Source organism: Colletes gigas, unplaced genomic scaffold (genome assembly GCF_013123115.1).
Source record: "Colletes gigas isolate AHSC1104 unplaced genomic scaffold, ASM1312311v1 Colletes_gigas_Sc00026, whole genome shotgun sequence".
NCBI lineage: Eukaryota > Metazoa > Arthropoda > Insecta > Hymenoptera > Colletidae > Colletes > Colletes gigas.
In genome coordinates this window covers 1591762-1608669 of record NW_025106655.1, presented here as the reverse complement: position 1 = coordinate 1608669, position 16908 = coordinate 1591762, and the positions used below count along the sequence as shown (strand labels likewise).

At 42.7% G+C, this 16908-nt stretch overlaps 1 protein-coding gene across 4 annotated transcripts; it reads right to left on the bottom strand.

Moving 5' to 3' along the window:
* LOC122401656 (GTPase-activating Rap/Ran-GAP domain-like protein 3) lies at positions 1 to 15638 on the bottom strand. Of its 4 annotated transcripts, none has more exons than XM_043403917.1 (17): positions 15019 to 15638; positions 6528 to 6594; positions 5924 to 6007; positions 5205 to 5286; positions 4967 to 5085; positions 4671 to 4735; positions 4532 to 4598; positions 4362 to 4464; positions 4197 to 4295; positions 3839 to 4051; positions 3450 to 3721; positions 2982 to 3267; positions 2453 to 2898; positions 2055 to 2391; positions 1899 to 1985; positions 1199 to 1468; positions 1 to 1065 (listed from the first exon to the last, which is right to left on the bottom strand). In XM_043403917.1, exons 1-17 carry the CDS (start codon positions 15264 to 15266, stop codon positions 818 to 820), a joined length of 3093 nt encoding a protein of 1030 aa, XP_043259852.1. In that variant the 5' UTR covers positions 15267 to 15638; the 3' UTR covers positions 1 to 817. The 4 variants fall into 4 exon arrangements, with proteins under 4 accessions (XP_043259852.1, XP_043259850.1, XP_043259851.1 ...); XM_043403915.1 differs by lacking the exon at positions 15019 to 15638 and adding an exon at positions 7464 to 7826; XM_043403916.1 differs by lacking the exon at positions 15019 to 15638 and adding an exon at positions 7464 to 7826 and having other exon boundaries at positions 2982 to 3228.
* Positions 15639 to 16908: the final 1270 nt, after the last annotated feature.

The window sequence follows — 16908 nt, the reverse complement described above, 5'->3', positions numbered from 1 at the left end:
TATTAGCGGTTAATACACATTCGTGATGTTACAACCCTTGTGGTATTTTTATTTTATTTAGAATGGATACATACGCGTAGAAACGGAATAACTCTGAATAAAATAGGATCGATCGCAAAGCGATTTAACGGCGTGAGCAACTTTGCAGCGGGACCGTTATCAACGATGGTATACATTTTATTAATTACTTTTATATGTACACGTGGTCATATTATACATGACTTGCCGATACAGTTGCCAGAGTATTCTAGAGGGAACGATCGACGTAGTTACGAATTCTTTTAAAAATAACTGTATACGCAGCACAGCCCAATAGACGAAGATTTCTAAAAAGTAAATAGAGCTTTCTTCGTATTTTACCTTCATTATTATTTATATTTGATCATCTTTAATTTTTCGCGAAACTTTGATGATTCGTTTGATAACAATTTTTAATTCGAATTTCTTTATCGTTTCGATCAGGATTTCCGGAAGTCTGGTAATGAAATTAGCATCGACGAATCTCCAATGAACGGGGCGATCCGTTTCCGAAGGGAAGTATTTCTATTTAATACAACTCAACCGTTTTTGCATTATTAAAGACGTCAAGGTCACTTGATGCACATGCGGTTACATCTATAGCAAATATCTTGATCGCTGTTGCAACGGCAGTAAATCTAGCTACGATTGGCGCGGAGCATAGCGCGGAGCCGGATACGACGCGACGCGACGCGTCATACCCGGTTACTATTTCCTTGATCGATCTTACCGAGATCCAAGGCGTCAGGTACCTGCAATACGTCGTACGACCTTCGACACGATATCGCCGCGAATCGATTTATTTTCTTAATTGCGGTGGCATCAGGTTCGTAGGTGTTGGGGTTGGGCTGCTGCTACAGGATCTGCTCAACGCCCTGTGAGGCTCGACGGTGAGGAAACTTCTGTCGGTCGTCGGGGGCGCGGAGATGACTTCCGGTTCGGCCGGGCTCGGGCATCGCCTTTGGGCGCAGGTCGACAGGGTGCTTCTAGATAACGTTTGCAACGGTATCTGATAGATCCTTATCGGCTTCCAATCGTTCTGGCTGTCTGTGAAAGGAAAGGATATTCGTTTCGAAGAGTCGTGTTTCTTTACAGGCAGCGTTGCGTGAATTACGAAATCGGCCAGGTTACAGAAATAGAAATAGGAAAATTATGATTTCTCTTCAACGAGCGTACATACTTTGCGGGTTAGATCGAGAGGACGAAGACTGTGCGAAAGGAGGCGGACTGGAAACCGGTTCTTCTTTGTCCAAAGGTTTCGCGTCGAGTCGAATTCTTTCGCATTTCCCCGGCAGGAATTCCGGGGCCGTTGTCGTGAAGTAAATGTCCTGTTTCGACGTGATCAGGTTCAGATTTGGCATAGCCATCGTGTGCACCAGATTTCCGTTTATTATCAACCGAATCTCCATGGTGTCGTTGGTAAAGGCAATCACATAAGGGAAGGCACAAGCTAAAAATTCATTTTAATTTAAACGCGCGTTAGGACACGCACTAGAACCTACAGAATCGTAAACCATTCATCAGTATAAAATACTGCGATATTTACTCCGAGGAACGAAATAAGAGTAACAATCGTAAACATTTGTCAGCTTACAATAAATTAATATGCATTACACAATCGGTTAGAAAGTGAATTTGGCATAGCTTTCCACTGTGTGTAGGTATGCAAGGGTACAGAATTAAATTATATTAGTTGTAACATTTAAACATTTAACTAATAACTTTTTAAAGATAATAATGTGAAAATAAAAAAAAGTGTCCTGCGTTTTGGACCATCTCATATAAATACAGTCGACACGGGTCTATATCTGGTGTCCCGTACCAATTTTATCGACCCCCTTTTTGTCAGAAGCGCCAAGAGTAGATGAAAGCTGCTTTACCTATCGCTGCTGGCACGGAATTCCAGTTGAAATCGAACTCCGTCGGTACGGTGCTCTCCTCCGCCAGCTTTTGAAAATGGCACGTGTCTAGAGGCGAGATATACGCGTTAAAAGCTGATGGATCGAGAAAGGCGTTCAAAGAAACGCGTTACTAACTATTGTAACAAAGCAGCAATTCTGGCTCCTCGTCTTCGCAAAGATCCAAAGCTGCTACCAAGTGCGGCTTCGGTGTTCCCTCGATATGAAGGATCCTCGTACTTCCAGTCGCGGAGATCAGCTCGAAATGATGACGAACGCCGCAGCAAAGCGTCCATTCGTTGATCGAGTCCGTGGTCTCGATTATCGTCAGCATCGACGGAGCTTCGCTGGCACTGAATTCCTTCAACGTGAGAAAACCGTCGACCGTGTCCGTGTCGGCCGCGGCACACCACGCGGTCCAAGCAGTGCTGTGTTTCCATTGTAGAACCGTCAAACGTCGACCAACCGCCACGCACTGCAACAAATTCGAACGATGATAGCTCGAACAATAGAGTAAGGTAGCGTGGTCGACGTACCATACGCAGGTGAGAACCACCAGGCATGGTGGTGGTGTACAAATGGCAGCCCCGTGTTCTCGGTAGCTTTCTTTCCTTTATGTGCGCTCGTCCTCTAACGGCCAGAGGACGTACGCGATGACGGCCCTGCGGGCGAATTATAGGCTTAAATTTTGCAGTGGCCCTGGTAAAATTGTCGTAATCGGTATCCTCGTTTTCATCGACGTCGTCGTCCGCCTCGTCTTCGTCCCCGTTGTCCTCGCAATCCAGATCGTCCTCGTGTTCGTTCAGCACCTCCGTCGATCTGTTGCTCGTGTTGCTCTCGTACTCCCTTAAACGGAACACGTAGACGTTGCTCTCTTTGCCCTTGTCACCGGCGCGGAACAACAGTATGCCGTGTTGTTCCACCACGTTCAGCTGCTTGATCTGCACGGACTCGTCGAAAATTAGCCTGTGCGACAGATTGTCTGGAACGGTAAGCGGATCGCGCAACGGTGTTCATTTCCTTTTCTTGACACGGGGGCAACGACGGTCGCAAATTTCCTCTCACCTTCTATCAGAAAAGTCCCGTTCTCGGTAGCGAGGATCACCTTGTTGTCCAACCAAACGTCCCCGCATACGACTTCGTGGGGGAAGTCCGGATATATGCATCTCGGTTCCCATGGTCTAGGCTTCAAAGGACCGGCTGTAGCCAATGAGGTTGGCGCTAGCCCGCGCACGATCGCTTCTAATTTTAAGGCCTGGCCGACGCGCACCATCTCCACGGCACGCGTTTCCTCGTGACGTCGACCTGGAGCCTCCACCACATCCGACAAAGCTCGTCGGTTTAACATACTCTGCGGAAATTCGATCGAATTCTTTTCCACGGGGGAGTGGGGGAACGCCATGCCAATACACAACCGAAGCTAACTTTTTATTTTTATATTTCTCTCATTACTCTGGCTAGAATTGAAACGGTCTTTTCTCGCTGCTAAGGAAACTTTGGAGCCGGACAGGCACGCTCTCTAGATAAACTTACGTTGCTCTTGCTCTCCTGCGTGTGTTCTTGATACATATCGCGCAGAAGAGCATCCAGCGTTCTCTCCCGTTTCCGTGAAAACGTCGGAGTGTTGAATGTGGCCTTCTCGCCGTTAATCAGCTTAACAAGGAGAAATTCCCTCAGGGTGTACGGGTCCTCGAACACAGGTGGACAGGGTAGACTGGGCCCAAATAAAGGAACGCTTTCGTCGCAATAGATAGCCACGCGCCAACCTTTCCCGTTGTCTTCGGTCGATACCACAGCAAACACGTCTGTAATAACAAACAAAACCAACGTTTTCGTAAAAGCCAAAGTGTATTCGCATTTTAACGCTTGTTGGGGTAAAATAACATTTCGAATGCCCCCGTACGAATGTTGAAACAACTCACGCGTAAATTGGCTCCTGATGCAATTCGGGTTGAAAACGTCTATAGCTTCAGGATCGTCGGTATAAACGATATTAACGATGTCGTTGCCGATATGACGCTTTCTCTCCAGCTGTTGCGGGTTGTCTTTTGAATAAGGAAGCATCGTGCTCACGTGATACATAACTTCGTGTCCCGCGTACACCGTATAGTAACTTTCTTTTCCGGTCATGTCACCTAAACATTTTTGTCGACAAAGATGATGCACGAAAATCGACGAAGATGGGAATATTTTACGTTTACTTTTATTCAAAAGCTGCTACAAATATACCAAAGCAATAAATACTAAGAAAATAATTTTCTTTCTCTAATTGAAAAGCACCTTTGACGTCCAGGCCACCCCGGTATTTGTCCCAATTCTTCAGCTGTATTCTCTCGCCCAGTATCTCGAGGAAATTTTGGAAACTTGGACTACCCTCTTCTGTAAATGGACGTTCACATATTAGCGAAAATATTTACGCAAAAGTTCAAGCTTTAATCGATTTACCATTGGACAGCATTTCGTCGTCGGTTGTTTGTCCCATCTTCGCGTATATCACGCCGAATTTGAAGTTTACCGAGCCCTCTTGCTCCTCCAACAGTAGTAAATCCTACAACGCGAAAGTTTCTACGTAGATTCTGATCGTTTTTACGCTTAAACGGACGTCCGGAACTTACCTTTTGTATCTCCGGCGAGAAAATTTCGCGCGGTGCTTTGTCGAGCTTCTCCAGCCCGAAGAAGTTACTGAAATTTGAATTGCCGGTCACGAATCATATTACGCTACTGGCTTTCGATCCAAGACACGAGGATATTTACCTCAGGATTTGCCTGATTGTCAGCGTCTTGTTTGCGGAGTACGGCAGCGATATCTTCTGGGCGCCCTAAATTGCGTGCTCTTTTATTTACTTTACTTTAAGCCGCCATAATCGATTTTCATTAAAGGGTGTACAAAAGTAAGATAAACATAGCGTGAAATTATTTTCAAGCGATTAAGAAATATCAGATCCAAGTAAGTGTCTTTTTTAATAGGATTTTTAATAGAATGGGGGGTTAACAAAAAATGATGTATCAAGGATCAGAGAATTCCACTGGGCGAAATGTAGAAAACTCACGGTTTTTCTCCAGAATATCACTCTGTAATGCGGCACACTTTGGTCACCGACTTCGCTCGTTGCAACCGATAAGAACAAAGGGTTCCTTTCTTGATCCACAGCAACATAATTCTGGTGTACTGGGGGGGCAAGGGTCAAGTAAAATATAAAAATATATGATTCGTCGTTCCTGTTATCGAACGACCTACTCAGACCTACGTTGCAAATTGTTAAAAATGTTAGAGTGCGTTTTACTCACGTTTTCCGAGAAAGTACTTGAAGTACCAACGCGTTTGGTACTCGGGATTTTCCAATATCGGTGTACTCGGTGAACCGAACATCTGAACAAGTTGAAAATCAATTCGATACGGTCTAACTTATTAGATAACGAAACCGCGAAAACGTAAAGTTGGAAAGAGCGCGATAAACACGGTAAAACATACAGAGTGTTCGACCACCCCTGGGTAAAATTTTAATGGGACATTCTAGAGGCCAAAATAAAATGAAAATCAAGAATACCAATTTGTTGATTGAGGCTTCGTTAAAAAGTTATTAATATTTAAAGTTCTGGCCGTACTGAATTTTTTTCTCGAAAATGCGCAGGATTTTGGGGGTATGTCTATTTACCAAAAATGATTGTAATTCACCCCCAAAATCGAAAATAATTTTTCCAGAACGATTTGAAATTTTTTAATTTAATTGTTAATAACTTTTGATATTCTTGATTTTCGTCTTATTTCGGCCTCTACAATCTCCCATTAAAATTTTTCCCAGGGTTGGTCGAACACACTCTATATGGATTTTTTATTGACACATTCCGACCTACTGTTTCAATGTTTTTAAATTCGGTGTAACAATTGTCGTTTGTGATTTACAATTGCTGTACTTTCTAAACTTGTTTTTTAATAGCCTGTAGAGACGGAGGAATACAGGCAACAATAGATGGCATGCAAAGAGACGTAATTACATGTTTCTTACTTCCTCTTTCTCGCCGGGGGAATCGCCATTCTCGACCCGAAATCTTCTCCCATTATCCGAGCCATCTTGCTCGATCTGCGGCAGCTAAAAAACGATTTCGAAGCGATACATTAGAAGCCGTGGAAATCGCGTCTTTCGAGAGGCCGTGTTCCAGTTTCAGAGTGGCTACGTTTATGCACAGATAGCCGGAAAAACGAACCCTATTTCGCGACCCGTTTTCACCGCTCTTTGGTAATTAACTTTTATTGTTCCTCGCTTCTGTATCCGTTTTTCTCGATGATACAGTTTGTTGAAGCTCAGTTTTTTCCAAACTTTGATTTCATGCGATATAAACAATCGTATTTTTAACGTATACCCATTTGCTATTATTATAATTTAAATTTTGGCGCACTTTGCATATTCTTTATACATATGTTCACATATGATAACGATATGTATGTATACCAAGATTTCACAGACCACAGTTTAAGAAACACTGATGTAAGGTAAAGCAATCGTCGACTTGGTATTACGTAAAAATACACACGAAACTTATAGACCGACAATTCAAATTCTTTAAGCAATTCGTAAAAATGTAATATTAACATTTATCAAAGACTCTTACCATTTCCACGCTGCCATAATATCGCCTGGAAAGAACTCCTCGTCTGGAAATTGTGTCCGTGGTAGACCTGGAACATCGTACAAATTCGAGGATCGAAGACAGTAAAATATAAAATACTGTATTCCTTCCAAGCTTCTGCCAACAAATGTCTTCTTTTTATCGCATAGCGTTTACAAGTATCGAATCTGTTGCCGGAAACCGTAAAACATGTCTTACGTATGTATCGAGGACTAAGCGCCATTAGAAATCGGGACCAAGTTAGAACCGAATTAGAACCTCGGAAAGAAGATGCATGATCTTTGTAACGCAAGTATGTACTTCGTAGGAAGCATCATGAATGAGAGTTTATGATATAACATATTTCTACATACAACAAAGGAAATATAATAGCCTAACAGGCAAAGTGGCGCTCGAGTCTGCTCACCAACCAACCCTCGTACTCTCTTCGTTCGAACCACCTTTTCCACCGTTACTTTTTTAACCTATCATCACTTTTCCTTTTCGAAATTTATAGGACAGAAACAAGAAACCTGACATTCGTTCGTCAGTTGAAAAGCCAACAATTATCGTAACGGAAAAAGGTGGTAAGCATCGAGCAACTTGTTGAATATGACGTCATCGAGGGAACCCTACATCGATAGAAATCGATATGCGTTTAAATTATGGAGAACCAATCGTGTAAATGACTTCTGAAGAAACGTCCATTACGAGATATACAAACGAGTTTCAGCTAGAACGTGACAATTCTTAAAATTTTAAGTCAAGGGTACAAGCTTACGTCCTGTACGCATACACGAAGAGATGGGTTGTTTCATTTGCAACGGTTCGATATACGTACATACTTGTGACGGAATCTACGACAGGAATATGAATTGTACGTGAGTAGCAAATGTTTTACTCCGTCACTTTGAAGTTAAATAATATCAAGCAACGTACACGTGATGACTGGCCCGTCGATGCAGATGTCTCAATTGCGATGATGGCAGCGCGGACACGCAAACTGATCTGGATCTATTTCTCTGGATCATCTCTTGACCGACGGGCAACGTATCCTCTTCGCTGTCGCTTTCCGTCAACGAGTTCCCATTTCCAGTGCTCTCTCTTCTTCCTTTGCTTCGTTTGCACTTCTCTGTAGAGCCGGTCGTCGATGAGGTCGAGGTCGCCGTAGAGGGGACCGGTGACACGCTTGTAGACGACGAGCCACTCGTCAGTGAAACTCCCCGCAACCGGGAGACCAATTTTATGTCCAAACACAACATCTTCGAGCGTTGTTCTTCGCGTTTCAGATCGCTCTCTGGGACTTTAAATACACGACGACATTTCTTTTCAACGAGTTTGGTACCCTGTACGCGCACCACAGCCAGCTGACACGAGTCGCAGGTATTTGGCCGTGAAATTTCGTCACCAACGACAAAACTATTTTACGACGTCGTTTATTCGGCAGTTGCATATTCAAATAATGGTACTACAATACTTTGTCTTTAAATACCAAGTTAGGAACGGGACATTTGCTACCATTCTAAATTGCTTTGCTTAAAATATCGAATAAGCGAAAGGGGAAACACGATACTAAAGAAAATGCTGTTATTGCAGTAGATGAGATATGAATATAGTAAAATAAGATTTTTTAGAGGAAGAACATATACAGAAGAAGCAACGTTATGTTCAGTGAAGCGATGTTTCGTAACGTCAACGTTGAATACAGAATGCACAGATGTTTTTCAGTCGTTTCGTCGGTGAATGCCAAATGTATTATAATTTCATATTCAATACCTGAATAAGTAAAGAATATATTAGCAGCTTTCAAGTATTCAGCACACTTTCATCTAGATAACGAATAATCTAGATGTCTAAGTCACGAATACATTTTTCTACGGATAAAAGTTTATTTGGACGACTTATCTACATGGGTGGACAAGTATTTATACGTTCTGTAGAGAACAAAACTAGTTTTCTTATATACGCGCGTTCTTATGTTCGCGATATGAATATCTAAGGTTTGCATATGGCATTTGTTTGTAGCGTGCGGTGTCTGGTTACTGTAACCTTCTATCGTGCAATTTATGTTTTAGATATATTTGTAAAGAAAAACTAACCACGCTGCAATGCGTACTACATGCATGAAAATGTTCTTTTGTCTTTTATTTTTATTCTGTCTTTGTACTACTCATTTAAGCGTGTTCTTCCTCAGATGGTACTCAATCCACGACATTACTATACATATGTACGTATGTATCGATATCATTGACTGAGTTATCGAGTTTCGGGGGTCTCCACAACCCTTCCGAATATCATCGACAACAACAGTAAAAACCGATAATAATTACCGAATTTTTTTAACTAATATTTTTAATATTCTAACTAAATTCATACTGGTTGAAAGATACGTGATAATAAAGAAGAGTATGAAGAGTAAAACTTTGTCTCTTTGTAATTAAAGAACAAAGGACTAAAATATTATTTCGATCTCTATCACGTTTGAACTTAAACCATTATATTTCTATTTCTTTGTCCCTGCTTATACGTGTGAAGTATGCATGTATGCGTGATTTCCCTTTCAACTGTACCTAGGGCTTTACCGATACTGGTTTTGGTCTTTTGTGGAAGAAGTTCAGAAACAAAAAGAAATACAATGTCCTTTGTTCGCCGTGGCTACAGTTTCCTTCACCCTGATTTATCAGGCGCCGTGAAACTGATACTGGCGATAATTTAATAGAGAGCATCGACATAGAATTGTTTTCGTCGCGAGACACGTACCTCCTTCTAACAAATACATTTTTCTTTCTTATAGGTCGAAAAATAAAAAGTCAAGTTTTATTTTTCGACAAATATTCGTTGGATGAAGTACGGCTATTATCGTTATTCAAGTCAAAGAGCGAAGACTTAATGGAAAGAAAGAAAAAGCTAATTTATAGAGTAAGTTTCTCAAGCCATGGACAAAATTAAAACCTTGAGGAACCTTGAGACGATAATTTAGCATTCAATTTTTGAAAAAGGTGCACCCTCTTACGGCATCCCGTCCACAGTCGCCAAAGAAGATCCAACCAAACAGTTCACCGTTGTACATAGCTCCGGCGGGAGCAGTTTTTCCACACTAGTTCGAATCAAGCGTCCAATCGTCGATCAACAACAGCAACAAACGATCGATCCAAGTGTTTTCGCCGAAAGACACAGCCACCGTTTTTACGAGTACAGATCAAGTCCGGACCACGACCCCAATTGCAATGGGAGATCGAACAGTTTACCGAACGTATAAACAAAAAGAAAAAAAAAAGTAAAGCGAAATAGGAAGAAAATAGAAGGCACGATTAGCGGTATTATCGAACGGTTGATCTGAAAGATCCAGAGAATATATCGATTAACGAGGAGCAAAGGAGGAGAAAAGCAACGAGCGATGGGTTTGCCTCGGGTCTGCAACCCCTACTGACGGTGGCGGTGGCGGTGGCGGTGGCGGTGGCGGTGGCAGGACACGACCCTTTTCGAATGAGGACACGGCAACCCACGGCGAGAGAGCAAGTACTGGTAGTAACACGGCGACTCCACGACTGGCGCCGCGTCGTCGAGCTCATTGGCTCTCTTTTCAGCCCCCCTCTGCGCCGACGGTTCGTTTCACCGACGTTTTCTGTCTTACTGTAGCGTTGCTTTTCTAACTTGGACTCGTCTGGTGTCTCGTTTCACCCTTTATCAGCTTCAAACCAGACGTTTTCGCTCTTCCTTCGCCTTTCAACGTATTGTTAGACCCGCGCCTTAAATACATACAGTATTTTCTCTATATAAGCTCGGAACTCGTCCACGATATAGGCAAATATCATATCCCCTCTACTTATCCCCACTGCGTACCGTTAAAACTAAGCACTCGCTGTATCGGCGAGTATGCCTTCCTATGGGCGGTTCCCCAAGATAGCGGCGCGTTTGACAGTCGGTCGTCGAACATTGTCATACGATACGGGCTCAAATTACTAAGGCAACACTAGTGCAATAATACAAATTTTTTATTTTTCGTTTTCTTGTTTTGAAACTTTTAACATGTCTGTGACAGTTTTCTGATTTAACTAAGATCAAGTACAACATAATTTTTATTATTGTTTTTCATAAATTATAATATACATTTGACCTTTCTTTAAAGTGTATCCTCATCTGAAAAAAGGAATTGTAATTTAATTGACCTATCATTTATTTGCCGAAATCGTGAGACAACTCAGAGTAAAATAAGTTGGTTAAACAGTTTAAATTCGCAAGTTATGTATATCTTTTCGGGTTATATCACTATTGCAGTAAACGATCGATACATACATATATGTACTGAAGTTATGACACGATTTAACTAGTACATATACAATATTAAATCAACAACGAAATTCATCTTTATTTTTGTTCTTCCTTTTTTCAAACTTCATCAACATATTCGTGACACTTTTCTGATTAAAATGACACCAAATACGATATACAATTTAGGTCCTATTTACTAACGCAATAAGAAATCAAAGGCATGCATCGCTCAAGTGACTCCACGTCGGCTGTATCGAAACACAGGCGATGTTTACGCGAGCCTATAACAGAATCAGTATTTCATTCTGCGACCTCTACCAAGAGAGGTAGAAGTCAGAATTATAACACCGATTTCGTATAGGCTCGCATAAACATCGCCTGTGTTTCGTTACAGCCGACCCGAAGCGAAGGAAGCGATAGCAAATTCGGCGATGCTCGGCCGCTCAGCCCCTCTTTGTCATATGCTCGCTGTTCTTTTCTATACTCGCCGCCTCCAGTAGGCGTCAACAAAGTATCAAGAATCGTTTCTCGTCCACGATATAGCCGAGCGTTGAGCCCCGAGAGCGTCGCTTCTATAGAGACAATACTGTATACCCTTCTTCTTATTCGTACCCTAGGCTGATCTTTTTCCTTTCGATTTACCTAATTCTAGCCTCTTAATTTCTTCCTTTGTATTTTCAATTTACGTTCTGGAAACCCGCCACTTTCTTCTTCTCTGTTCGAGCACTTTAATCTTTTCACCAGGCAGCCCTCGTTTTGTTTACTTTACCGATTGCCCCTTTCTATATTTTCGACACCCGATCCTTTCTTCCAACGGTTCCTTCTCTCTATTCTTTTCATTTTTTACCGTTTTGAACTAGCTATATGCTACGTTTAACACCTATTTTTGATTTTTAAAACGGTTTATTTCAATGTCTCGTAATTACTTTTTCGTATAAGCTCGGTATGTCATTGCCTTCATAACCGAAGAATAACAAGCTTGAAAACTTGAAGTTTCTTGTATTGGAAAATCAATGCAGCATGAGAGGGTTGCGTTAAATTTACGGTCGGCAATATCTGTCGGACTTATCCGCACTTTCGCAGCTGCGAAACCGAAAAATAGACGAGATCCTTAAAATTAGCCGTGGAAGTACTCGGGATTCGTTCGTTGACTCAGACGGTGTATCGCGAATTGTTTTACATACGAGGAACTCGAACTGATAAACTCGCCGCTTCTCTGAATCGTCCCGTCCTGGTACTCGAATTTCGCAAAGTCCTTGCATGACGTAACGGGTAGAAAACACAGATGTTTTCACATTGCTCGAGCTTTAGAAATCAATTATCATTTTAGCGTCACGTGCAACGTAACCGACAAACTCTCCAAGCAGATCATGTTGCTGCACGCGGTAGGAATTATAATTTAACAGGATTTCGGTTCGTGCGACACCACCGACGAGCAGAGTTCGATAAAATGTTATCTGATTTGCTACGAGTAGGTATGTACATGTATGTTGGCAACCACTAAAAGATGTGCCCGAAAACTGTCATGGCTGACTTACTTTTATTAAGAGTGCCAACAAAGTTGCTCAAGATACAGGATGTAAACTACCCTTCGAAAATCGAAAGAGGAACCCTTCCCCATCCGTTGCATAAGTGTAGACGCGACGACTGATGGTACGGAGTACGAAATCGTCATTTGTCCGCTGGGACTCTGCGTAGCAAGACGTGTCGACAGTCTCGCGTCTATTAAAGTAACCCATAAGTGGGTAATACAATTATTAATTACATAGTAAATGATACGAGCTAATCTGTTGTGATCTTGTATAGCTATGTTTCTCAAGATTCCAATCGATGAGATAACTCCCGCTAGATTTAGTTTGAATTCTCATGGCTAATAGCGCTGCAATCCTATTCGACTTGGAATCAATAATGTTGACTTTGGCACCAAAATAGTAAGAAGACGACTATACCGTTTTTGAGTAGCATTGCAACTACTATTTCATTTTTATACGTCAACCCCGATTTGAATTATGTTCAAAATAATTAACGACCGGTAAAAGCGACACGTGTAGTTTCTCTAGCGCTGCAGTCATATTCTTTCTGGATTGGTAACGTCGCATGTGGCGCGATCATTAATGGTATAGAGATAACCTTCCGCGCCACACGATACGAAAACGCATTGGATAGATCTATAGATATATTATAAAAATTAAAATATCAAGAAAACTCTTAAAATATGTAAAAAATGGACGCGTAGAAAGTATTCGCGATTTCCTTTGAATTTTATGGTAGCTTTAACCATGCATAATAAAAAAGGAAACCGGTTGAAGTAAATGTTATTTGGTTCGATAAGAGGTATACATATGTTGTGTTTAAAAAAATGTAGGGGTCCTGTAAAAAAACAGGCGTTGCGACAGGTTGGTAGAAAAGCTGAATCGTTATTTAGCCTCGCGTCTATGGAAGTTTTGTTATAGAATACAAGGTCGATAGATGTGCATAGGTGCCTACGGACGCGGGCCATCGAGATGACGCAATTCTCGATATGTTCACGGGACAAAGTAATCGGAAACGGTCTAGTTCTCTCGCGTTTTTGTGCGCGCGTGCATTATACATTAGAGTTGCTCCGAGTGCATACTCGGGAAACGTGAAACGCGAAACGAGGGTTTTTCAACTGGAAATATTCGAGCCGAGAGCGGTTTGGTCCTTACGAACAACTCGGATATACGCACATACATAATTCGAACAGTTTGCTAATTTTATCCAAACGACTCGAAAAATCGACTTGACACGGTTGGATGACTACTCCTGTACCGCGGTACCATTTCTTTCTTAAACGCATGTTTCTTTTTTTTTAAACGGACTCATCTAATTATTTAGGCACAAGTCGATGACTTGGGTTATTTCTGTGCAAAGAGGATTGCCCATGTTCCGGATCATTGCTCGTTGTTCGTGTTTCGGTTCATTGGTCACCGATCAAATTACTTTTTAATTGGTCAGTGGAGCAACGGGACAAAAATGTTGGTGCTGTTAGGGTGTTTGAGTATCTCGACGCTTCTCTGGAAGGTACTCTTCTACCTTGGCGATAATATTTGTATCGTCCAAGAGAATCCTGTGACTGGTAGTTTGTGTCTTGCACATAGGTGATCGAGTGCGATCGTTAATGTTCTTTGAGTCGTATCCTCGCGAGCAGCGTATTCTCAAGACCACTCAAGATCAGAACTAAAGGAAGTTGCTCTCTCACAAGTGTGTGCATCGAATATCCCAGGGACCAAGGCAGGGCCTGTTAGGGTCTATCGGTCCAGTATCAGGTCCAGGACAAAACGTTCTCCTCTACTTTTCCCTTTTGATCTGTTATTCCTTGTATTGTTTGATGTTGATCAGTGTCTCCCGATTATCTGAAAGCTTGTTACGCCCGTCCCCTCCGTGTAGCTTGGGTTTCAACGATATTCCGGCGTGTTGTTGTTATTCCTCTCGCGTCTCCCCTGCTTCTTTGCTATTTCGTGTCGTCCGGCGTCGTCCCGTTCGGCCCCCGATCTCTTCCCTCTGTCCGCAGCCGAGAGATGCGCCGCGGTCGATTTCCACTTGGCCGAGCATGTGATCGAAATTGATCTACGCGGCACAAAAGGGAAACCGACGGTCGAGACTCCGGTCAGCCCGATAGCAAAAGAGTTAATTATAAAGAGGAGGCGAGCGTCAAAATCCGATACGTCGTCGCGCCGCGCCGACAGCCAATGAAGCCTTATGCGTCCGCTCGATCGCGAATAGTCAGCGATTATCGGAAGAAGATCGATATAGGCCAGATAGCCGGGGAAACGTTCGATTTCATATTAAAATAGAAAGCTTGGAGTTTGTTGTTATCGCTGGATGGGTTACTCGTGAACGTGTGACACTGAGATACTTTCTTACCCCGAGCACCTTGTTACTTTTTCCTGATTAATTCGACCCTGCGATAGGATTTTACAATTCTAAGGATTTCTCAATCATTTTACTTCTAATCTACATATCTTTTTAAACCTTTCACGCAAATTTACTGTATAATATAGTTGTACAACGAAATTAACGACGAACAAATGTTTTTGATGAAACGAAAAAATTGATAGGAAGGTTTGGATCGCGCAGTGATCGGTGGTTGGGCCGAAGCTTGAATAAGAATCTTTTCCTAAATTCTGGTCTCTTATCTTTTAGTGCATCTCGATGATAGTGCCAATAGGGAATTAGAATCGAGGATAGAATTTGGACTTACCGCGCCGTCCATGGTAAAACTTTGGTGCCCTCCAGGCTGATGCTTCTCAGCTCGTATTTGGATCTGTGTCGAAGGGGTGAACCCGGTGCGGTGGTCGCGTGGAGAACGTTTCTCATACTCTTGGAATTGATACCAGTTAGCGCGTGCCTTCTGCCAGACGTGCCCTCCCTGGTCGACTGATTCGTCGACCTCCTCAGCGAGTTCATCTTCGACGCCAACATTTTGTCCCCGAACGATACCTCTTGCATCTTATTCGAGATTTGAATTTTTCCAAGTGGTCCTTTCACGCTCGAGTATAAGTCGAACCGAGTTTCGGGTTCAACTTTGACAACGAACACATGTTTCAAAGATTCCGTTTAAAATTGATCGATCGAAATCGAAATTGAAATCGAAATCGAAATCGGCAACGAGCATCCGTCGAAACTGTTCTACGTTCACCGTCGCACTAAAATTCTGTTTCTTAAGCCGTCGTGACCGGTCCACGTTCGAAAAGCGTGATCGGAAGATCGGAAACGGCGTCGTTCATCGATCGAACTCTTTCTGTTCTCCGTTTAACTTGTTTCTCCATGTCGGAATTCCAACCGTAACAAACTGTATCCGAAGTCGAAACTCGATCGTACGTTCGTGCGGCTCGCGAGCTTTTTGCCGTTGTCGGGCGGATGTACACTGAACTGTCGGATGAACCGGCAACCATAAATGACTGCGCCACCTTTCAACCCCACCATCCAGCGTTGTTCGCCACCATAACTGGACGCAACCGTCGTACCTTAGCAACCCCACCATCGCGTTTCACCGATCCTCTGATCATCGGACTTTTTACCCGGCCGATAACCCTCTTTTCAACTACGTGCTCCACTGATCCGAGATCGATTCGCGCGAGTTTCGAACGCTTCGATTCCTCGGCGTGTCGCCGTCGTGGTCTTGGTTCGATTAAACGAAACCGAGCGTCCTTTTGTGCGTTCGCGTGCTGATTAAACAGAACTTAAACGGGCATGGACCTCCTCACCGCGCACCAAGGCTTTGGAATTATTTTATAAATTTTATAAATATCGACAAGTTTTCGATATACGATTTATGATTCTTCAATTTTGGCACATAGTGTACCTAGTACCCTTAAAAAATATATAGATGCCTTTGAACTACCAACAAATTCGTATACTATAACATGTTGTGTCCTTTTGAATCGAATAAGATTGCTTTATTGCATTTTTTTGTAATACGAACCTCGTTAAAACCAATTAGGATTTTAAGATCGTTCTGTTACTAGCTTCGTTAAAAATCGACTCCCCATCGAACGAATTCCACTGGCCACGTGCGTTCCACAGAGGCCGCCAACTCGTTAATTTCATTCATCAAGAACTTGTTGCAATCTCTTATTCCATCCCGTCGACGATCCGTTTCTTCCATCACATTCGATTCCCGGAACTGAAAGTTGTATCGGCACGAGAATTACGTTCACGGCTGGCACTTTTGTCGAGGAGATTCGATTTTCCAAATTCTCCGTTCGGTACTGCAATTACCTTGAAACGTTAAAGTCGATAAGTTTCGGTACCGAAACATCCATCGACTTGCTTCGTTGCGGAGTCTAAGCGGTCAGCTGTCCTTGAACTCCAAACGAGCGTAATTTGTAAACGAAGAACCCGTTGTATTTAGTCGAAAGACAGTCGAGACCAAATGATCGGAAAGTCGTGTTGCTTCTCACCGTGTGACTTTTACGTTAACGATAAATGTTTGGACGTTAACGCGTTCTCGACAGGTAGTCGGAGCTCTATGGTAACAACGAGACTACGAGAAATCGCAAATGGACGCGAACGAACAGTGAGTCGTTCGTTGAAGACTGCTCGATTCAGGGCCAAGATTGTTCCGCGATGGGCAAAAGCGCCGCGACGC